The sequence below is a fragment of the Zootoca vivipara genome, chromosome 6 (genome assembly GCF_965207765.1).
Source record: "Zootoca vivipara chromosome 6, rZooViv2.hap1.1, whole genome shotgun sequence".
In the NCBI taxonomy this organism is placed as follows: Eukaryota; Metazoa; Chordata; class Lepidosauria; order Squamata; family Lacertidae; genus Zootoca; species Zootoca vivipara.
Genome location: NC_142589.1, coordinates 4,216,810 through 4,239,743, shown reverse-complemented (window position 1 = coordinate 4,239,743; position 22,934 = coordinate 4,216,810). Strand labels below are relative to the sequence as shown.

Sequence of the window (22,934 nt, the reverse complement as noted above, 5' to 3'; positions counted from 1 at the left end):
GTGCTAGAACCCAAAGGAATCATTGGGAAGCAGAACGCTGGAATGTTGGAGGAGACCAGTGAAATCATTAGGCATTAGAACCATTAGTGTCAATTTTTTAATGTCAATTTATTTAAAGACCAACCACCTCCACGTCCTCCTCCTCCCAGGAGCTCAATGTGATGCACTTGATTCTGCAACTCTCCGTTTTAGTCTCACAACAGCCCTGCAATGGAGATGAAGCTGACAGGCAGCGACTGGTCCAAGGCCCACCCCATCATGTGGGCGAGTGGAGAATACTGTCCATTGGGTTTCCAGTTGACAGGCCAAGTCGGCCCCCTCCCTGGCCCGCGGAGAGGCTGCTTTGCTAGGGCGGCCCGTTCCGCTCCTCCGGCCGGCCCCGCGCAGGGAGGCGCCTACGCGGAGCCGGAAGTCAGGGCTGCGCGGAGCTGCCTCACTTGCCCTTCTCTCTTGGGGAGCGCCTCCCTGGCCGGGACTCAGCCGAGCAGAAGACGCGCGCTCTCGCTCTCCCTCTCCCACCGCCACGTCGAGATGGGGCCGGGGCGCGTTCACGTTGCGGGTAGGAGCGGGCAGACGGGGGGGGGAGGTTCAAGTTCAGGCCTCTCCGGGGTGTGTGCTGCGGAAGGGCCCCCCAGGACTGGCACCGTCTCTCCCCATGGCAAACGCACCGCGGTGGGGCGAGGAGGGCAAGCTCTGCGTTCCCCTCTTTTAATTCCCCCCTGTCCAGTGCAGCGCTGGACTGCTCGCCTTTGAGAGTGAGAGACAACCCGGGATAGCCTTAAGCAGTGCTTTTTCTCTGGGGGGACGCAGAGGTACGCATACCCCTAAACATTTTGTGAATCTAAGTTTGGCCTCATTGAGGGGTAGTATTTCAATATGAGCAGGAAAATGAGAGTACTTCTAAACATGTTTTAAAGAAAAAAAGCACTGGCCTTAAGAGAGTTGTGTCTCACTGGTCGCTGCTTTGCCCTTTTAGCTAGCAACCAGATATGCTTTTTATTTTAAAATAATAAGATCAACCATATATGTCTTTTAAAAGCTTAGAATAATAGAAATGTAGAGTTGGATGGGACACCAGGGGTCATCTAGTCCAACCCCACGCAATGCAGAAATCACAGCTGAAGAATCCCTGACAGATGACCATCCAAGCTCTGCTTAAAAACCTCCAGGGATGGAGGGTCCACCACCTCCTGAGGGAGTCCATTCCACTTCATTCACTTTTATGGGGGAAGGAAGTAAAGGGTGCAATGGAGTACAGTCTTGGGGGGGGGACTGAACATTCTACACTCCCCCCACCCCAGCTCAGCCTGCTCCTTCCTGCCTGGGCTCTGTCCCTTGGTCACACCAGAGTGTAAGGACAAGACTTGGCCAATATGTGCAACAACGTAAAGTAGGCAGCAGGGGGGGGGGGGGATTTTATCAACGGCCAATTTGAACTTGCTGTGTGTGCCTACCAGTGTGCTGGTTTTCAAAATGCAGATTCTCCTATTCCTTTGCCGTTGGCAACCTCTGGTCTCTTTAATTTGTGAGGCACCAGAATTATACCAGCAGAGGCTACTTTTCCTGTTAGAAGGCAGTAGCTTCCTCTGTCCCCAAGTAACAGAAAAAGTAGCCTCTGCTGGCATAATTCTGGTGCCTCATAAATTAAAGAGACCTGAGTCAAGCTGTCTAGGGCACCATCTACATGAGAACATAGAGAGAGCCTGCTGGATCAGGGGGTTGCTGAAGGACTCTCGGCCTTCACCCTTCACAAACTGCAGCTCCTGGGAGTCTTTGGGGCAAGCCTTGACTGCTTAAAGTAGTTTGATATGGCTTTGCTCAGTATTGTTCAGATTTGGGTCCATCTCAGTCGTACTCAGCAATTCTGGGATTGAACTCAGGGCTATTGCATGCAAAGCAGATGCTCTGCCGCTGATCCACGACTCTTCTTCTTCCTCTGGGGTGCAGCTGCCATCCTTTTCATCTTATTTTTGCAGGCACTCAGATGTCAGAGTCTCCCGCCAGCCAGAAGAGGCACAGGAACAAGGAGGAGCCACCTGGGTCCTCAACCCTCTGCAGCTGGACCAAGCGCCTCCTGGGCTTTGAATGGGCCGATCTTTCCAGCTGGCACCACTTTGTCTGCTTACTTAACAGGCCGACTGACCCTGCGGCGCTGGGCATCTTCCGCTTTCTCTTTGGTGAGTCTCTTGCCTTTTTGAATCTGAGTCAAGAGTGCTGGCCCTGGGAGGTCGGTGTGGACTGGAGAGTGCTTGTAGGCACCTCAGAGTATTGAGATGCTTGATATCTGTAAGGATAAATCCTTTTGGCATAGGTGTAGTTTAGGAAAGATTCCAGGATGTTAACTGCTTTCAGAAAGATGCTGATCTGTGCCCACAGCAGCAGCTTTCCACAACCTAGTCCTTTTGGGATATTTTTCGGATTACAACTCCCCTTAGCTAGTGGAGCACAGACTGCATATTTGCTATCAGGATGGATTTAAGCTGCTCATTTTGGTATATCAAGCCCTTGGTAGCCAACCTGCTACTTGAAGGAGCACTTTGCCCCATTGCTTACCTTAAGGTGGAGAGGTAGTGCTGATAGTGTCATATCTCTAATATAGCAGGGCCTCCTTGGTTACAGCTCCCAGGATATGGAACACCCTTTCCTTGGAGATAGATTTCCTTTCTGATGCATTCAACACTAACCTAAAAAAAAGAACAGCGACAGCAGCAACATCTGGAGGCCACCAGGTTGCAAAAAGCTGATTTACAGTGTTCCAACAATTTCATATCCGCAAAGCTCCCTCTCCTTCCTCCATGTGTGTCTAGGCTTGAGTCCCAGTTGACACCTGAGGTTCTGCTCCATGTTGCCTTCAGCAGTAAAGCTCAAGAAACAGGGTCATTGGGGTCATGGTGCCACACGTGTGGCATTCCTGCCCCAGTTGCTGCCTGTCTCTAGGAGCAAGGGAAACATCTCATCTGGATCTTCAGAAAAGCTGCTGGAAAACCCTGCTGGTGGCAACCATCATTTTCTTTTATAGAAATAGGAAAGCAATTATAACACTAAGAGTAAGGTAAAGGTAACGACTCTGGAGTTGCTTCGCTCATCTCGCTCTATTGGCCGAGGGAGCCGGCCTACAGCTTCCGGGTCATGTGCATGACAAAGCCGCTTCTGGCGAGCCAGAGCAGCACATGGAAACGGCGTTTACCTTCCCGCCGGAGCGGTACCTATTTATCTACTTGCACTTTGATGTGCTTTCGAACTGCTAGGTTGGCAGGGGCAGGGACCAAGCAACGGGGGCTCACCCCGTCACAGGGATTCGAACCACTGACTTTCTGATTGGCAAGCCCTAGGCTCCGTGGTTTAACCCACAGCACCACCCGCATCCCAACACTAACACTACAACATGGTAACAAAATAATAATAATAATAATAATAATAATAATAATAATAATAAATAATAATAGAACAGTGAAAGTACAGTTGCTTAATAATAATAATAATTTTAATAATAAATATTTTTTATTATTTATATGCCGCCCATCTGGCTGGCCTTCCCCAGCCACTCTGGGCGGCTTCCAACAAAATATTAAAATACAGTAATCCATCAAACATTAAAAGCTTCCCTAAACAGCTTCTATGAAAAGGATCAGGTCCATTGCAAGGAAGTACAAGAGGGGAACTCGGATAATCTGGGGGTTTAGAGGCTCCCGTCTTTCTTCCTTGAGAGAGCACTGCAGAATTAGCAGGAGAACATGATGCAGAGGACACTTGGCATCATATGCCATCTTATTTGTGAACTAAGGGCCTCCAAAAGTTGAGGTGTGAGTCAGTAGGCTGGACATGACTATCTGCCTGACTAGCAAACACCAGAAGAGGCCACCAGGTCCCATCAGAGCTGGGATTGTTTCTTTGTGGGCCTTTCCTTTCCTTTCTGCTGTCCTGGAAATTTTAAAAAATGGTATGTTGTTTCATTCTCTGGTACCCTCTTGTCACAAGCCACGCGCTTGGTCCTTTGAGGCTGAACATGGAGAATGAAATACAGGTACAAAGCCTGGGGTGGGGAGGACAGGTGAGCAGCGCAGGTGCAGAGTGTGCACTGGTCACTTTCTTGCTCTTGTCAGGAATTGATGCTGAATTGACCCAGGCAGGCTGAAGATTCCACATTTGCAGGAAGGTGCAGGAAGTCTTGGAAGAAATGGCACTTTCCTTTCCAAGGGATGCTTCTGAGCACCTTGCTGCAAGTGCAGGAAACTCATCTGAGTCTGCCCTTGGGCTGGCAGGCATAAGATAGTGCTCCCTGCTAGTCCACTCTGTGTGCTTGGTCTTCCTGATGCATCTGAAGTTTGCCACAGTTGAAGCCAGGAAACATGGCTAGATTTATTTGATCCACCAATGCTGATGTTGTGCTATATGCTCTTATCCTCATTGCATCATTTGATGTCCACTGCTTTCTTTGGAGCCTTTGAACTTGTGAGGATCTTGAATGCACCCTGTATTAAGATGTAAATGCATTAAGGCCTAGAAAGGGTGATGGGTAGAGTTAAGAGAGAGCATGGCCATGTTGAGACCAGGAATGGATGTCCTCCTATCCTCCTATCCTCCTCCATGCTGTGTTTGTGACTTTTTGGGAGATGCTGGGTGCAGGATTCGTAACTGCTTTTTCTCTGGATGTGATGGGCACTGCTGCCCTCCTTTCACACACTCTCTGCCATATCTCTTGCAGAAGGAATGTCTGTTCCTACACGCCTCCTTCTTTTCAAAGCTGCCCACAGGGCCTGTTTGCCAAACAAAATAGACAGGCTGGTTTTCCTGAGAGCTGTAGGGGAAATAATTTCATGGCAGTTGCAATCCAGTTCAGTGCACAGGATGTGGAGGAATGTGCTGCTTTTTTAAGCTGTGGTGTTTCCCTCCTGTACTGGAGCCAGCTGGTTTTGGTGGCAGCTACAGAGATGCCACATCCGTAGCTGGCAGCAGCTTTTGGCTTCTCATTTTGGGTCATTGCTGCTGGCCTCTTTCTTATCAGCAGTGATGGGAGACTTTGGACTTGGCTAGGAGAGATCAGGGTGTGATCCCATCATGGGCTGCACTGGATGGTTAGTCCTAAAAACTAACAAGGTGTGTGTGTGTGTGTGTGTGTGTGTGTGTGTGTGTACAGAATGACTGGCCTTTCCTTTGAATCACTGCTGCTTTCAATGAAAAAAAATTCTACTCTGTGTTTTGAAACTCTCTCTCAGCCTCCTTCACTCTTCATTTGTGGCACACATCTGACAGTTCCACCGTTATAAGTCCACATGACCCTCAGCATTTTCTGGAGTGGACTGCAGTAGCACATAATGTACCAATGTGGTGTACTGGTTAGAGTGTTAGAGTAGGGTAAGGTAAATGTAAAAGACCCCTGGATTGTTAAGTCCAGTCAAAGGCAACTATGGGGTGCGGCGCCCATCTTGCTTTTCAGACTGAGGGAGCCAGTGTTTGTCCACAGACAGCTTTCCTGGTCATGTGGCCAGCAGAACTAAAGCACTACCAGTACTGGCGCATGGAGGACCATGACAGAGGCCAGAGTGCTTGGAAACGCTGTAAGAGCCAAGGGCTCAGATCCTCACAGCATACCTACCTGTTTCCTTCCAGTGTTTGACCCCATTCCACCCCACCTCATTCTTCTCTCTGACCCTTGCTTAGGTTTGTTGATGGCCTTGGACATTCCCCAGGAGCGAGGCTTGAGCCAGCTGGACCACAAGTACCTGGATGGGCTGAAGGTGTGCCGCTTCCCCCTCTTCAACTTCCTGGAGCCCCTTCCGCTGGACTGGATGTACCTTGTCTACACAGTGATGCTGCTGGGTGAGGACGCTGGGAGAAGGCTGGGGAGGTGGGGTGGACCACAGAAGCAGTGTTGGCTCCACCTTGTTTCCTAGGCTTTTGGGCCTTGTTGGGTTGAGTCCGGCTGCAGAAGGTGCTCGGGGGACCTGACCTTGCCTGCCTCACTGCAACAGGTGCTTTGGGGATCATGTTGGGCTGTTTCTACCGCCTCAGCTGCCTGCTCTTCGTGGTGCCTTACTGGTATGTCTTCCTCCTGGACAAAACAACATGGAACAACCACTCCTACCTCTACGGCCTCCTGGGCTTCCAGCTCTTGTTCATGAATGCAAACCGCTACTGGTAAGGGCTACCCCTTTCCTTTCCTTTCACCCAACAACCCTGATGTCAGGTTTTGCATTGCCTCCTCTTTGCTCACAACATGCTTATGCCAAGTAAACACCTTTCCCGGCATTTCAATTGCACAATTTCAGTTTGACACTTGAACAGCTTGTGTCAGGAGCAGGTCAGCAATGAAAAAGCACCAGTGTCAGGGAAGTTTGCTCTTTATTCCAGGAAACCAAAACAGTGCAGTGATCACAGCAGCTCCTCCCAGTAGGTCTTGCTACATTCATGGCTGTTGTGAGGAGTGAAGGTCCCCGGGGCCTTCCCAGTGCCTCTCTAAGGTCCCTCTTCCCCCAGTTCCTTCCCCAGCAGCCTAAGGCTCCTTTGTCTTGTCTCTCTTGGCTCCACCCTCTTTAGCAGCTGGAGGAGGAACATGAGCAGGCCTCTTACTTGCTTTATCTCATAAAATTTATATGCCACTTGATTGGAGAAAGAAATCTCAAAGCGGTTTACAAAAAAAGAGAATTAAACAGTGAAATAATTGGTAGAAATAGTTAAAAACAGCTATTCAAAACATTTTAAAAATAATTAAATGATAAGCTGAATACCAGATTAAAACACCAGCCAACGTTCTACATACAGTATCTGAGCAGGCTTGCCAAACAAAAATGCTTTTAGCAGGAATTGAGAAGTGCACAGTGAAATGCGCTTGCCTGGTGTCAACAGGCAGGGGGTTCCAAAGTGTGGGTGCTGCCACACTTAAAGATCCATGTCTTGCATTTAGTTTGTAACTCATAAATCTTGTGCATGTCGACACCAGCAGATGTTGGTCTTGCACTGCAAGGCATTGGCCACATTTCACATTAAGTCACAGTTGAACATTAACTACGGTTTAATGTGAACAAGTAACCTGCTGGCGCGCACTGCTCAAGGGCTCAAGGGCGTCTGCTTTGCTGCTTCCCAGCTCCTGCCTTTGCCTTAGGAGAAGCAAAGCATGTGCCTTGGCTTAGTGTTATGTGAAAACCTGACCTTATTTCTCTCTGTACAAACCATAGGTAGTAATCCAGTAGCAACCCTTGGCTACCACTCATGGCTTGCTTGGAGGGCAACAAACTACAAATCTGGATTCATGGGTCATGGCCTGGAATGTGCACCTTCACTGCGCTTAGTTTGCCCATGGCCGTCTCCAAACTAGCAAAGACAGATTCCAGGTGCCAGCTTTCTGAATGAGTCAGGGTGCTCATTAGCTTTTCCCACCCCTGCTGCCACTGGAGAAGTGACTGTGGCTTCTGGGTTTCAGAAAGATTTTGTGGACCTCTTGCAAGACCTTGCCAGAAACTGAATAATGCAGCTGTGTGAACCTAGCAAGCAAGGCTTCAGTGGGGGTGGGGGGTGGGTGGGAGAGGTGGCAGATTCTCAGCAGGCAACGGAATTGGATGGGCTGCCCCTGACAGCACCACCTTTTAAAAAAATCTGTGTTGCTGAAAATAATATTTCAGAATTCTTAAGTGCCATCACTCAGGAGGATGCCTTAAGCAGCCAGAACGCCTCTGGTACTGACTGAGCTGATTTGAACCCCCCCTTGCCTCGATTTAAAATGGTCCGTGGGTAGCTTCTCAGTCCCGCTGGAGGCCCCTTGGTAATGCCTTTCCTTTAGGTCTATTGATTCTTTTAGGTCTATTGAATCTCTTTCCTTTAGGTCTATTGATGGCCTCTGGAATCCACAGAAGAGAAATGCGCATGTTCCGTTGTGGAACTACACACTGCTGCGCACACAGGTAAAGCGTGGCTGTTATTTCCCCCTACCCCCCACCCCAGTGTGCAGACTCCTCTCAGTGTCTGCACTGATGTGTCCTCTGGAAACAAGGCAGCCTCTGTAGAGGGATGAGCCAGGACTCCCCACCCCCACAGAAGCAGCCTGAGCTCAGCATTGACACAGACGGGCTGTGACTTTCTAGGTTTGCAGGCCAGAGTCTTTCCCAGCCCTCCCTGGGGATGCCAGGGATTGAACCTGGGGTCTTAGGCATGCAAAGTGTGTGCTCTGCTGCTGAGCAAGAGCTCACCCGCTTCATTGGGGGATATGTAGCAGGGTCCTTTCCTCACCCTGAAGGTAGTTTGGAGATGGGCACTCCTTTGCTCCTGCCTGACTAGTTTGCTTCAGAATCTAACTCACAGGTTCTTGGCCTTGTTCCCGAGCAGATCTTCATTGTGTACTTCATTGCGGGCATCAAGAAACTGGATGCGGATTGGGTAGAAGGCTACTCCATGAGCTCCCTTGCTAACCACTGGCTTTTCAGCCCCTTCAGGTGAGGAGGAATGAGAAGGAGGGAGGGAGGGAAGGAGGGAGGGAGGCGGAAGCAGGGAAGGAGGAGAAAGGTCAAGGAATCACACAGGTGGAAGGTTCCAGCCCCTCCCTTTTGCATCCTTGATTTGGGAGGGTGGACTTCCCATGAAGGGTCTGGCTTCAACTTGGAATAATTCTTATTAGTTTTCAATTACAATCCAGTAATAACCACATTATAACCATACCAATTTATAATGCAATTATTAATACCAATTGTTCAAATACCAAATTACATAATTTAGATAAACTGGCCCCTGTGTGCTAGATTTGATGAATTGATTATTTGCTTTATTTCTGTGTTCCAAAATCTTATTAATTTCCATTACATTCCAGTCATAATGATAATCCCTTATACAACAATTGCAATATTAATAACTTCTATTTGTGTTGACACATTCAATGATTTATAAGTCTACAAGTAAGGAACTCAAATTATATCCTTGTTCTTCCTGTGTGTGGCAATTATTCTGTCTGTGGTGTTTCTTCCTGTCCTTGTAAGATGTTATGTCTTTCTTTCCCCCAATTTGTTGCTGTTTTCCATCATGCCTTGGGCGGAGCTGATATCCCATTGTTCCAGAAATTTCTCCATTGCTCTGTCTTGTGCTTTGTTGTTTTACAACTTTAGCAACAGCTGCAAAAGTCACTCTGTCCCAAAAAATAACCTGTTTTCACCATTTTCCCTCTCAGTCTGGGAAGAAGAACGGTCTGTTGAACTGCAGATGACTGAGTAAAGAACCTTATCAGTTGGCAGTTCACAGACACCTTTCATCCTTCCTTCCAACTGAAGATATATGAAATATTATACTTCCAATTAAATTAAATTCCAAGTCCTCTTAGCATTATTCAGTCCTTGGGGGGAATTTGCAAGGATAATTACCCTCAATCATCCTTGTTTTTCCTTTTCCTGCTGTCGTGGAGTCTGGCTCCATTAAGGCAGAGCGGAACCTGAAGCCCCATGGTTTTAAGCTTGCTAATGAGTTAAAACCATGGAGCCACCTGGAATGAACAGAGACATAGGATTCTTATCTCATCATACATGATCAAGCTTTCCTTAGCACTTCAGCCCTTGCTCCCCCCCCCCGCAAGACCAGTTGCAGTCATTAACAGTCGTTAACAGTCATCAACAGGTTTACCACTCCTATCAGCCCATCACCCATTCCCATCCCCCACCCCACCCTCTGAATATACATAAGGGTCTAGTTACTTCTGTTTCAGTGTATCTGATGAAGTGTGTATGCACACAAAAGCTCATACCAAATAAAAACTTAGTTGATCTTTAAGGTGCTACTGAAGGAATTTTTTCATGCCAGGTAACCCAAGCAGACATGGTGTGAAAAGAGCTTGGTTGAAATCATGTGAGTTAAATGCATGGACGATTTGATCATACTGTATATTTAAACAAATATCTGCATGGGCTTTTTTTTAAAAAAAGAAGAGACTTGTGAATAAACACATAGAAATTGACATTGCTGCGCATCCCTAGTCCTGAGCATAGGCTGTTCACCTCCACCCCACCACTTCTCAGTTCTGCTGTGTCTTCTATCTCAGGTTGGTGCTTTCAGAGGAGATGACCAGCCTGCTGGTAGTGCATGGTGGGGGTCTCATGCTGGACTTGACTGCTGGCTACCTGTTGTTTTTTGACGCCACCCGACCCATTGCTCTTGTCTTTGTCTCCTACTTTCACTGCATGAACTCCCAGCTCTTCAGCATTGGTAAGTTCTCCAGAAGTCAAAACCACTCTCTTCTTCACAAGAGGGTCAGGAGCCCATAACTCCTTTCTTGTTTGGCTTTGGCTGTTAACTCCTGCTTGTAAGAACCACACTCCTGCTTGCCTGTGGTGATTAGGAATCCCTTCCGGGTTTACTAGGCAAAGAAGTTTTTTTCTGTTTGGAAAAAAATGTGGGTGGTTCCTCACACCACCACCCTTCATTTGCTACCAAGGAGTGTGGTGGAGTCTCCTTCTTTGGAGGTCTTTAAGCAGAGGCTTGACAGGCATATGTCAAGAATGCTTTGATGGTGTTTCCTGCTTGGCAGGGGGTTGGACTGGATGGCCCTTGTGGTCTCTTCCAACTCTATGATTCATAGTATTAACAGGCTGCAAATTGCTAACATAGGTTCATGCAGAGAAACAATCTTTTTTGGGGGGAGGGGGAGATTGTAGCTTTTGCAGATACCTGCAAGCCTATGTTAATGCCATTTGGTAATAAAAACTTCCTCCTTGTCTTTGTTTTTGCAAGGTGGTGGGTGGGAGATGGCAATTGTACCTAACCTTAGCATTGGGCTGGTATTGCAAACATCTCCTTCTCTGGCCTCCCTGTCCCAATCCATAGATGTCCAATTTCCTGGCTTTATTTCTTGCCCACAGGTATGTTCTCCTACACCATGTTGGCCACCAGCCCACTTTTCTGCTACCCAGACTGGCCGCGCCACCTGATTGCCAAGTTCCCTGCCTGCTTCCAAAGCCTCCTGCCCCTTTCAGAGGCTCCACAGCCCAGCCAGGAGTGTGTGTATGGAGGAGCAGGGCAGCAGAGGTCAGGCAGAGCAGTCCAGAAGCTGGGGCTGCGGCAGAAACTGGGGGCCATCTTCACAGTGCTGTATGTGCTGGAGCAGCTATTCCTGCCCTACTCCCACTTCATCACCCAGGTGAGACAGGCCTGCTTGGCAGAAGCAGCCAACATGGTGGTGCCTTCTTCTGGATAGCCTTGTGTTAATCATGTTAATTCATAAAGCTCTAAACAACATTAGCCAGACCCCACCTGGAGTCCTGGAACAATTTCTGGGCACCCCAGTTTAAGATGGATATTGTCAAGCTGAAATGTGATCAAACTGAAATGGAGGCTGAATGAGGAGGTAAAAGGTCTGGAAACCAAGCCTTATGAGGAAGAATGGTTGAGGGAGTTGGGGGTGTTTAGCTGAAGACTGAGAGGTGATAAGATAGCCATCTTGAAATATATAAAGGGATGTCATGAGGAAGATGAAAGAAGTTTACTTTCTCCTGCTCTGGAGGGTATTGTGGGGTGTTTCTTAACTTGCAGGTGTGCATATATATGGGTCTTGGAGCAAAAGGTGCTGGATGTTGTCATTGGACAGATAAGATTTTCCTTGACGTGGGTCCTCTGGGAAGCAGAAGATGATGGATCGGGGCTAACAAAGTGGGACCCCACCTGAGCCAGTGCATTTCTTCCCATGGTCCATTTCTTTCCCAGCATTCCTGCAAGCTCGAGAGGTTCCCTGGTCCAGAGCTACATTGAAATATATTTGTGCAGGATAGTAATGGCAGAATCTTAATCAGGATTGTGAGGTGGAACATCTGGTTGCTGGTAGCTTTTAGTCAGAAAATAATAGTCCAAAGTGGCAGCTCGGTGCATTGTCCATGACTGTCAGGCTGGGAGGGTGAAGGAAGAGGGAAAACACCATCCTTTCTGGGAAAAGTCACCAGATTCCCCTCAACTCCTTGTGCAGGGCTATAACAACTGGACAAATGGACTCTATGGCTACTCATGGGACATGATGGTACACGCACGCTCCCACCAGCATGTGAAGATTACGTACCGTGATGGTCTCACTGGGGAGATTGGCTACCTGAATCCTGGGGTCAGTTTCTCTTCCTTTTCATTTGAAAGGGGGGCAGGGGCAGCTTTGGGCTACTTTACTTGGGCTGCTTCCCACATGGCAAACTGCAAATCAAATACAGTGGAGCTTCAACTTACGAATTTAATCCATTCCGAAGGCACCTTTGTAGGTTGAAAAATTCGTAAGTCGAAAAGCACCATTGGAAACACGATTTCCCATAGGAATGCGTTGGAAACGGAAAAATTCGTAAGTCGAAGCAACCCCATCTAAAAATTCATAAGTCGGAAAAACCCTATCTAAAACCACCGTTGTTTCCGTTCAGATGTCGAGAAATTCGTAAGCGTGCGGCCATTTGCCCCACTCGTAAGTCGAAAAATCCGGTTGCCGATTTGTTTGTAAGTCGAGGTACCACTGTTAATAGAATTGTAGAGTTGGAAGGGACCCTGAGGATCATTTAGTCCTGCAAAGCAGGAATACACAGCTGTTCCATACAGGGATTGAACATAGGGATGTTTTTTCCATGCAGGGAATTGCATGTCAGGAACAGAGGCGCCAGCTTGCGAGGGCAATAGGGGGCGGGTGGGCAACATTGCAGGTGTGACATCCAGGGCCATCTTAAGCATATCTGGCATCGTGGTGCAAAGCTCCCTCCGGCACACCCACCCCCATTTCCCAGAGTTGCCCACCTTTTTTTTAGGGAGGATGGTGCTGCCGGTGCAGCTGGAGGAGGCGGGCAGCGGATGGAGGGCGGCTCCTCTGGTGGGGAAGAGGCGGAGGCTGGACGCGGTGCCTCCCGGCTCAGCTGGACGCTTCGTGCAGACGGAGGCTCCGGGCACGGCGCTGCTTTGGTGCAGCATAGCGGAGGTGGGCGAGGGCGGCGAGCCTCCGCCTCTTCCCTGGCGCCCTCCAGAACTTGGCGCCCTGCACCACTAGCCTCTATGGGTAAGACACCCCTGGAAACATGACTAATTAGTGCAAGTAATAATCATAATTGGGAGGATCACTGCACAGCCCACCCACTTGAAAGTGGTTTCCTGAGGATCCCAGGAGATGGGAAACCTCCAAATAGTACTTACAAATAATTACTTGTTGATGCTTGTGGGTTTTCTGCCATGTTTATATATACACACAAAAATACATGCTGTTTCTTAGACCAAGATGCATCAATCTGGGATGCCTAACTTTCTTTTGGAATAAAAACCCAGCTTTTAGAGATAATAATAATAATAATAATAATAATAATAATAATAATAATGCCACCCATCTGACTGGGTTGCTGCAGCCACTCTGGGTGTTTCATCAGCCTCAGCTCTGAGGTCCATGCAATTGGAGCCAGACAGTCGATAGCCCTGGTTAACCCAGGGTTAATCCAGTGTGCCACCAGGGAATCGGCTGAGAGGCCATCAGAAAGGGATAATGCGTCTCCTTTGGAAGCCATTTGGATCCATTAAGTGACAGGGGCAGACCATTTGAATTGGTCCCATCTCCCTGCGGAGGGGAAGGGTTGTGGAGAAGTCTAGTTGCACCGGGACCATGGCACTTCTTTTGTTCCATTGAAACTTCATGTCAGATCACCCACATCCACAGAGGTAAACACCAGCTCTAAGGTGTGTTCATGGCTATGAGTAGGGCTTTCCATGAAGTCCCAAGCAACCCCTTGTAAGGCCATGTCAGCATGGATGTTAAAATCAACCAGGATCACCAAGCTAGGTGTCTCCAGGAGAACATCCAACATGACCTGAAGCCATTTGGGCAGGGAATCCTTGGTGTAGCAGGGAGGTCAGTACACCAAAAGGAATCCTGTACTGCCCCTATTGCCCAACTTCCAGAACATACACTCAGAAAACTGTGTGTCCCTAATAAGATGCCTGGTGAGAAAGAAAGACTTCCTAAAAATCACTGCACCCCCCTCCCTCCCCACCCACATGATCTGGATTGCTGTGCGTAAGAGAAACCTGGTGGACAAGCAGTAGCAAAAACAGGCTCATCTACCTTGTCCAACCAAATCTCTGTTACACATGCCAGGTCAATTCCTCCATCAAATCATGGATGGCAGCGGTCTTCTGAATCATTGACCTGGCATTGCACAGTACCACCTTGGAGTCTTGTGGGTCACCTGTAGCCTTCTCGTCAGGGCCAGACCTGGAGGTAGGGATAGTCCTCAAACAACTCAACCTTCCTCGGCAATGATGTGGTCTGGTCCAAATTCAGCAGCTGCAACAAATAATGCATCTTAAGTGCAGAGAGGTGAATGTGCATGAGCTGCATAATCTTTGAAATCTTCACTTTTCTAGCTGCAGAACTGTTGGGATTTTGGGTACTGATTGCTAGACTTTGCTGCTCTTAAGACCTCTCACGGCAGCAAGCCTGTCCTTCTGCCCTCCCATTCTCCTCTTCCCTGCACCCCCCCATCAGCCTGCCACCCTTCCTGTGTCCCACCTGAGACTTGCATCTGTTAGGGCAGGTCTTCACCCAGAGTCGACGCTGGAGGGACCACGCAGACATGGTGAAGCAGTATGCCACATGTCTCAGTCAGCTGCTGCACAACTATAACATTTCAGAGCCGGAGATCTACTTTGATATTTGGGTCTCGATCAACGATCGCTTCCAGCAGAGGTGAGTGGGCTGTTCCAGCAACTGAAATGCCCTTGAGATTGCTGGTTGCAATGACAATAAAGCAAAATTGGGGAGCTTCCAGCCTACAGGCCTAATCAGGTTCTTCGGTCTTCCCCAGCTGGCCTACCAGGCTGCTCTGGCCTGGCCATGCCAGCTGTGTGGCTGGTAAAGACATGGTTGAGCCAAAAGCGGGGCTGCCAAGCACTTCCTGTCATCTAATCAATGCCACCTGCAAAGCCCTCTGCACTGTACAGCTGATCACTGGAGCTTTCAAAGCACAGCGCCTTTGCCTGGTTGATTTGATTTCAAACCAGGTAAGGAGAAGCAGGTCATTTGATGTCATTGTGACATCAGGCGATTGGCAGGTGAACTGTCTCTTCACCTGTCATACTTTGCTCATGGGAGGTGGGGAGGGGGAACACCCTACCCCTGCAGTAGGGAATTATATAAGCTGCCCTAACAATTCCAGTAAATTTGGAGTGCTGTACAAGTGTTGAGGGAGGGAGCAGGTGTTGGGGAGGGTGGGGGTGGAAGTTAGGATGTGGCTTCCCATCATGCAGTTCCTTCATAATCTCATTGAGTTTGAGAAGACACTGGATAGAACACTGAAGGGCCGTCTGTCCTTAAATGAGTAAACCTCTTATAAACTCAAGCTGAGCCCATCCTGCACAGCTTGGTGATGAGCCAAATCATTGTGGTCTGTGACTTTTCAAATAGAAAAGTGGCTCAAAAGATATTCTGGAATTGAGTGCATGGAAGGAATGACAGCCATATTGGATCAGAGGAACAGAGCCATGAAGGCAGAGCCCTCTCCCTTGCTGGTTATATTGACAACTAGCTGTCCCAGCCACGCGTTGCTGTGGTTCATCCCTGTGACTCCCCCCCCCCAACTCTGTCCCGCCCCATGACCTATTCTGTCACCCCCCAACCCCCGGCTCATCCCTGTGACTGGCCACACCCTGTCCCCCTCGCAAACCCCTGCAGCCTGGCCGGTTCCCCCAGGTGTTGTTTTCTGTTAAAGGCCCATATTCAGTTGGTTGGAATGTTCTGTTGTGATGTCACTGATAGTATGCAGCCAATGGCAGCAGGTGAGGTGTATGTTCCTTTGACGTCCACTGGAGGGTGCTATGGTTTTTTTTGGAGAAAATTCTGTTTTGGCACGTGTGGAATCTAAGGTTATGTTGGCACTCACATATTGGTACTGGACGCTGTGTCCAAATTTGACCGCAATCAGTCAAGCGGTTTCCGAGAAAAGTGGAAAGTCCCAAACATGGACCCTTTACGTTTTTATATATATCAATGGCTGGGGTCCCTCTGATTTGGGTATCTTCACTTTGCCCATGTCACTCCCCTCCTTAGACTCTTCGATCCACATGTGGACATTGTGAAGGCTGAGTGGTCCCCTTTCCAAAAGACAACATGGGTGAAGCCTCTGCTGGTTGACCTGTCACCCTGGCGGAAAAAGCTACAGGATATTGAGGACTCTCTGGACAACCAAACCGAGGTGGTCTTCATTGCAGACTTCCCAGGTACGTCTGTGCTGTTTGCCTTCTCCTGGAAACTGTATCCCTGTTTAAGCCAAGTCTACACAGTACTCTTTGACATGTTGCCTTTTGCCTGTGTGAACATGTTGCCTGTCTCCAGCTTGACCTGCTGACTGAGCCCCTTTTAACTGCCTGTGTAGGGAAGCCATTGCAAGAGACTGGTGAATCCTCACCTGGGGGTGATCTTGGGGTGTCAGAGCAGCAGTGGTCTTGGGGTTGCTCCTAGGCGCTCTGTTGAATCCCAGCTGCTCATCTCCCAGTTGTCCCACATGGCAGGCCTGCATCTGGAGAACTTTGTCAGTGAGGACCTTGGCAACACCAGCCTCCACTTGCTGAAAGGGGAAGTTGCAGTGGAGATTGTCAACACGCAGAAGAACCACACGCTGCAGGAAGGAGACAGGATACAGGTGAGGAGAAAGAGAAGGCTGAGAGGCGATATGATAGCCACTTTCAAATATCTGAAGGGCTGTCCCATGGAAGATGGAGCAAGCTAGTTTTCTGCTGTCCAGAAGGGAGGACCTGAACCAATCACTTCAAGTTACAAGAAAGGATATTCTGACTAAACATTAGGAAGAGCTTTCTGACTGTTTAACTGTGGAACGGAGTACCTGAGAAGGTGGTGGACGCTCCTTCCTTGGAGGTTTTAAAGCAGAGGTTGGATGACCATCTGCCAGGGATTCTTTAGCTGTGATTCCTGCATTGCAGGGGGTTGGACTAGATGGTCCCTGGGGTACCTTCCAACTCTACAATTCTATGGTTCTGTGAGGGCCAAGCTGAGCCCTCAGAATTGGAGAGCAGGAGAGGGGAAGCCTTTTCCAGCTTCCTCCAGGACCATCAATTATCCTGATGCTCTGCCCCCAAAGCACAAAGGAAAGGCAATGGGCATCCAACCGCCTCTCGCCCACCACACACACCCCGAGCCCACTGAAGTATTGGAACTTTCACCCCATGCACAATATTTGCATGCACTGTTGAAAGGCTCAGACTTCATGGTCAGGCACATGCTTTGCATGCAGCAGGTCAAAGGTCCAGTTCCCCAGTATCATCTCAAACAGCAGCAGGGCTGGGAAAGACCTCTGCATCCTGGGACCCAGGAGAGCCACTGTCAATCGGGAGGGGGGCAGCACTGGCTCAGATGGACCACTGCTCTGTCAAGCCCCACTTCCACTTGTCCTGAGCCTAGAAAGGATGGGTCTGAATGGTTTTCTGCTTAACTAAATGCTTTCTAGGTATGGGCCTGAACACTTTCCATGGGAAAAGCCTCTCTTGAGTGTCAAATTAGAGTCAATGACCACACTAAACTGCTGCTATATCATAAAAAGCTGACTATCTCAACTTCAATATAGCCCATTTTCTCTTTTGAACTGAATATAGCCTCTCTTGTGCCTTGTGGCAACTCAGAATCACAAATACAGGACAAACAAACCACGACCAAAGGAAATAGTTTTGAAAGTAGTAGGAGCAGAAAAGCTTTACAAAGCAAGAAAGGTGTTTTGCTCTAGGCTTTCGCCTGGTCAGTCATAAATAAGCAGTTAACATGCTTGGAGGAACCTGCTCCAGCACTCCTCTGCCTCATAGCACACACACCCCACCCCAGTAATAGGGAGTACTGCCCATTTCAGGAACCCCTGCTGTGGATGGTGGGGCCCGAGCAAAATGAGATCAGGGCCCCCTGTTGATATTTCAACTTTGCTCTCTTCCTCTTGGACACAGCTGCCACCAGGGAAATACCACAAAGTCTTCACAGTGTCCCAGGAACCATCCTGTTACATGTACATGTACATCAACACCACAGAGGCGGCTCTCGAGCAGAATTTCACTCGGCTGCAGGAGTTGCGGGAGAAGGTGCAGAATGGGACAGGTAAGGCTGGTGGGGCAAATGAACAGGGGGCCTCGGAAGCCTCTGTTGACACAGTCCTCCTCTATTTCATGCCTGCTGCTGGGACAGGCCAAGGACTGGCCTTGGGCTCTTCAGTCTCAAGTAGAAAGTTCAAGGTGCCTTCAGGTGCTTTCAGAAGAAATCATGAAAAGACTTGCCGGTTTCTTCCATCCAGTCCAGCATCCTGTTCTCGCAGTGTCCAGCCAGATGCCTGAAGGGGAATCCCACAAGCAGGGCAGGAGTGCAGTAGCCCTCTGTAACCTGCTCCCAATCTCCCACAAACTGCCTCTGAGGTGAAACATAGACATTGTGGCTAATAGCCATTGCAAGCCTTACGCTCCATCAATTTCTCTAATCCTCTTTTAAAGTTGGTGGAGATCACTGCCTCTAGTGGGATTGAGTTCCATTGTTTGACTCTGTGCTGGGTGAAGAACTCCTTCTTTTATCTGTCCTGAGTCTTCCCACATTCAGCTTCATTGAATAATGAAGTTTATTCATTGAATAATGAAGTTTTAGCATGATAGGAGAGGGCTCCCTGTCCACTTTCTCCACACCAGAGATAATTTTATACAACCTGCCATTTCTATCTCTCTCTCTCATCTCCCCTCCCTGCCGAGTCCCAATTTTTTCTAAACGAAACGGTCCCAAACACTGCAGTTTTACTTTGAAGAGGAATTGCTCCATCCCCTTGATCATATTGCTTGCTTTTTTCTGAAACAATTTCCTTTTTTTTAGGTCCAGCACCTGAAACCACATAGAGTATCCCAAGTGCAGTCACACCGTAGCATTATCACACACATGATAGCATTATTTCATTTTCAAGTGACTCTCAGTCTTCTGATACTAAGTCCTGATATTGCCCCCCCACCCCCAGAAACGGAGCCCCTCCCTCCAGAGCTACAGCCCATCTTGGACAGCTCCATAGAAAACGTGACGCAGGTGGACCCTGTCGTCGAGGCCTTTCTTCGCCGTCAGTGGCGCATGGAGGAGCTGCAGAAGCGACGCAATGCCACACTGGCCGAGCGCTTCCACCGTTTCATCACCAAGAAGTACTTTGTCTTCCGCAGGAGGTGAGAATAGCCTTCTCTTTCTGCACAACGTTTGCCCATCCCTTCCATTTCTTGCTGGCTTAACCTGGTCCACTTTCTGGCTTTGGCAGCTGTGGGTCCCCTGTAGTCTGGCTGCCAGGGTGACTGCGATCCTTTATTTACTTCATGTTTTTGATATCCTGCCTTTCTTCCGATTCAAGGTAGTCTCCAACATTTAAAAATGTTGTTATAAAATACAAAGTAATAAAAGCAAACTAGTTAAAACCAAAAGTTAAAATACACCAGAACACATTTAGAGCCAGCAGTTAAAATATAGTCTGCCCTGACAGCAGCCAGTGGTCAGCATTGTCTGCACATTGTCTGGTTTTTAAAAAAGGCCTCTCTAAACAGGAAGGTCTTAGCCTGCTGGTGGAAGGATAACAAAGAGGGAGCTAGCCTAGCCTCTCCTGGGAGGGAATTCCACTGTCTGGGAGCAGCCACAGAAAAGGTTCTCTCTCGTGTCACCTCCCCACTGTGCTTCTCCTGCTGATGGGACTGAGAGAAGGTGAGCTCACCCAGGCAGGTTCATATAGAGAGAGATGATATTTTGAGTAATCTGGTCCCAAGACATATAGGGCATAACCAGCACTTTGAATCGTGATTGGAAATGGCCTGGTAGCTGGCAAAAACGCTCAAAGGGTCCTTTGCTTTTCTGGCAGTTCCTCTTCACAGTGTCTGTTTGTCTTACATTTTAGAAAAGGCCCTTCCCTAGGCACACATGGTGGCAAAAATGCACAGCTTATTCTAGGGCTGGGGAACTAAATCCTAACCTCCCGCACAGGCCAGCTTCAGTCTGTGGGTGGGACTGTCCACCTGTCAGTCACCAAACGTGATGCCAGCGGGAGAACAACCTCAAGGGGGCTCTGCTGTCTGAGAGCACCTGGCCTTCGCTGAGAGCAGTCTCACTGGCTGAACCAAATGGGCAGAGCTTTCCAAACTTTTCAGGATGACGACACACTTTTTAGACATGCATCACTTTGTGACACAGTAGTTCAGTTTTAGTAGGAAACCAGAGCTTAAACTAAGAGCATTCGCTCGGCACACCTACACATTGCAGCCAACGGACTAACGTGTTGTGGCACACAGTTTGGAAAACTCTGCTCTAGGGCCACAATGTCATATGCTGATATTATAAAACAAAACAGCAACAATGAAACCCTCAAATCAGTTTACAAAACAGATAAAACAATACTTATCTCTATATGCTAAGAACCAGAAGGTAGCTTTGAGACTTTTTCAAATGAAAGTCCTCCCCCTTCTTTTGGTGGGTATCTTTTTGGGCTCCCGTAGGGATTTTCTGAAACTGGATTCAATCCAAACGAGATTTCTCAGAGCCATTCTTAGGATTCCTCTTTCCGTAGCGGGCGCCGGCTATGAGACTGGAGGTCGGTTGGCAAGCCCTACGGTATGTAGCCCTGAAGACGAAGCTTTGGCTACGGCTCAAGCTTTCCTTTGAACCAGTGGGTATCGCCCCCTTGATTTTGAGGGATGATTTTCAATCATCATGGGAAAGGGAAGTCACTAATGAGGTTCAATCCTGCGGATTGTCACACCTTTACTTCGAGTCTATGGTGTACATTCAAGCCAGAGCTGTGATCACCTGGAGACTGAGTGATAAATCTAGGCATGAAGATATAGCCCAGCTAAAACCAGGGATGTTTCTAGGGGACCAGATCTACCAGATCATACCAGCCCCCTACCTTGCGGAAATCCACTATGTCGAATACCGTAGACTTCTTACAGTGGCTAGATTAAATGCCCTTGATTCTGCGGTACCGTGGGGAAGGTATGGGGGCGTACCATACGCCCAGGGAACTTGTCATTGTGCCATGGCTGTGGTTGAGTCCACCGAACATATTCTCCTAACTTGCCCTTCTTACACAAAGCTTAGGCAAAATCTTATAGCTCCACTTCTACTCCAATTTAGCTTTCTACCCAGAGAAAATCAGGTTTTATACTTGCTGAATAATGCCACTAGAAATGCAGCCTCCTTGGTGGCCAAATTTCTTTTTTTTAGCTTTTCTGACTGGCGGTCGAATAAAAGGATGATGATGATGATAATTATAATTATCAGCAAAAATTAAAAAAACTTTTAAGACTTTCAAAATGTTAAAATACTAATATATTAAAAGTATATTAAAACCCACATCAACTTACTAAACATCTGCATAGGCTTGTCTAAACAAAAATGTAGTTAGCAGGCACCAAAAAGAGTACAGTGAAGCCACCTGCCTGGTATCAATAGGCAGGGAGTTCCAGAGTGCAAGTGTTAGAATATTGAGTTCTAACAAGTGTGGAAAGGGTCCTATGTGGCACCTGTTCCATTGATCTAAGCAGTTGACTGGGCATGTACAGGGTGAGACGATCTCACAGGTAAACCTGTCCCTAATTCTGAAGGGCTTTATATACTAATGGCAACACCCTGAACTTTTGGCAACTGATGTAGATATTTGAGCAGAGGTCTTATATACTGACAGGACCCCATTCCTATCAGCAACCGTGCTCCAGCATTCTGCGCGTAACAATAGCTTCTGGATTAAGTGCAAGGGAAACCCCACATAGAGAGCATTGCAGTAGACTGCTCTTGAAGAAACCATATGTGGTGATGAGGTGAGTTCTTTCTGTTTCTCTGCCTTCTCAGCCTCCTGATGACCTGGATTTCTCTGCGGAACTTGTTGCTGGGCCGCCCACCCCTGGAGCAGCTGGCACGGGAGGTGGCCTATGCCAACATGCAACATGAGGAGGTCCAGACACCCAGCAGTCCAGACACAGTGCCAAAACAGCCAGGGCGTTCTGAACTCTGAGCAGCAGCCGTCGCTACCTCAGGTGCCAGCAGCAGCAGCAGGGAGACTCTGCCAGTGGGGCCAAAGGATGGGAAGTTGGGGGGAACACTCTGAGCGTGCAAAAGAGCCACTTGCTGCACTGCGTGGCTTGCCTTCTCTCCCTTTTCTGGACTTCTGCTCTTCAGCCAAGGCTCTTGTACTGGCTTGCTGAGACCCATTGCCAACTGCCCATCTCTACTAGCCTCTGCCGCTTGGAGACTGGTGCATTAAGGGGCAATGCCCCACCAGTTCCCCCTTCTCAGTCTCAGTGTTGCCTTTTGTAGATTCAGCATGGAGGAAGATGATGGGGACAAAGCCAGCATTAGTGGCATAGATTTTCACCGTCCTTTTAAAAACACCCAGAGGTAACCGCTGTCTTGTTCCAGAAGAGAAAAAAACTCCAACAGCCACAAACTGGGCAATGCATTTGCAGGACCAATGGAAATGCTGCAAAAGAGTGAGCATGTTTTTGAGGTTTCTAGAGCTGTTCATGAACCTAGATGTTAAGCCCAACTGTTAAGAATGTTGAGAGTTTCCCAGTGTTACTACCTGAGATTATTTTTCAGCTAATGTTGGTTGAAGTTAAAGGGGGGGGGGTTTGCCAGGCAGTGGCCTGGCTGGGCCTGATGGGAGATGTAGCCCAAAATATCTGGAAGTGTATTAGGTTGGGGGGTGGCTGCTCTACCACTTGAGCTCTGGACACAAAGAGTTCCAATTTCACACAATTGGAAAGGAACTGGCAACCTTCACTGCCTTCCGGGTATCTATTACAGTAGGAGTCCTCAGGTTTGTCTAAGAGCCTTATAACTAAGTCTAGAAAAGAGAAGGTCGTGGCGAGCTCCAGTGTGACCAAGATTAAAAGTATTCAATTTCTATTAAAAAGTACATTTTATGAACACGTGTGTGTCATTGATTGTCTTCACTGCGAGAGCTCTTCACTCACCCTCT

General features: G+C 48.3%; 1 protein-coding gene across 3 annotated transcripts; it reads left to right on the top strand.

The window, feature by feature from the left end:
- Positions 1–22,882, top strand: GGCX (gamma-glutamyl carboxylase). Of its 3 annotated transcripts, none has more exons than XM_035118645.3 (15): positions 1–559; positions 1,977–2,177; positions 5,662–5,820; positions 5,973–6,138; positions 7,820–7,898; positions 8,320–8,426; positions 10,013–10,176; positions 10,830–11,107; positions 11,927–12,058; positions 14,502–14,653; positions 16,013–16,182; positions 16,474–16,604; positions 17,911–18,058; positions 18,951–19,146; positions 21,806–22,882. In XM_035118645.3, the coding sequence occupies exons 1-15, from the start codon at positions 211–213 to the stop codon at positions 21,966–21,968; spliced, it is 2,595 nt and encodes an 864-aa protein (XP_034974536.3). In that variant the 5' UTR covers positions 1–210; the 3' UTR covers positions 21,969–22,882. The 3 variants fall into 3 exon arrangements, with proteins under 3 accessions (XP_034974536.3, XP_088526975.1, XP_088526976.1); XM_088670849.1 differs by lacking the exon at positions 21,806–22,882 and adding an exon at positions 21,659–21,790; XM_088670850.1 differs by having other exon boundaries at positions 472–812.
- Positions 22,883–22,934: the final 52 nt, after the last annotated feature.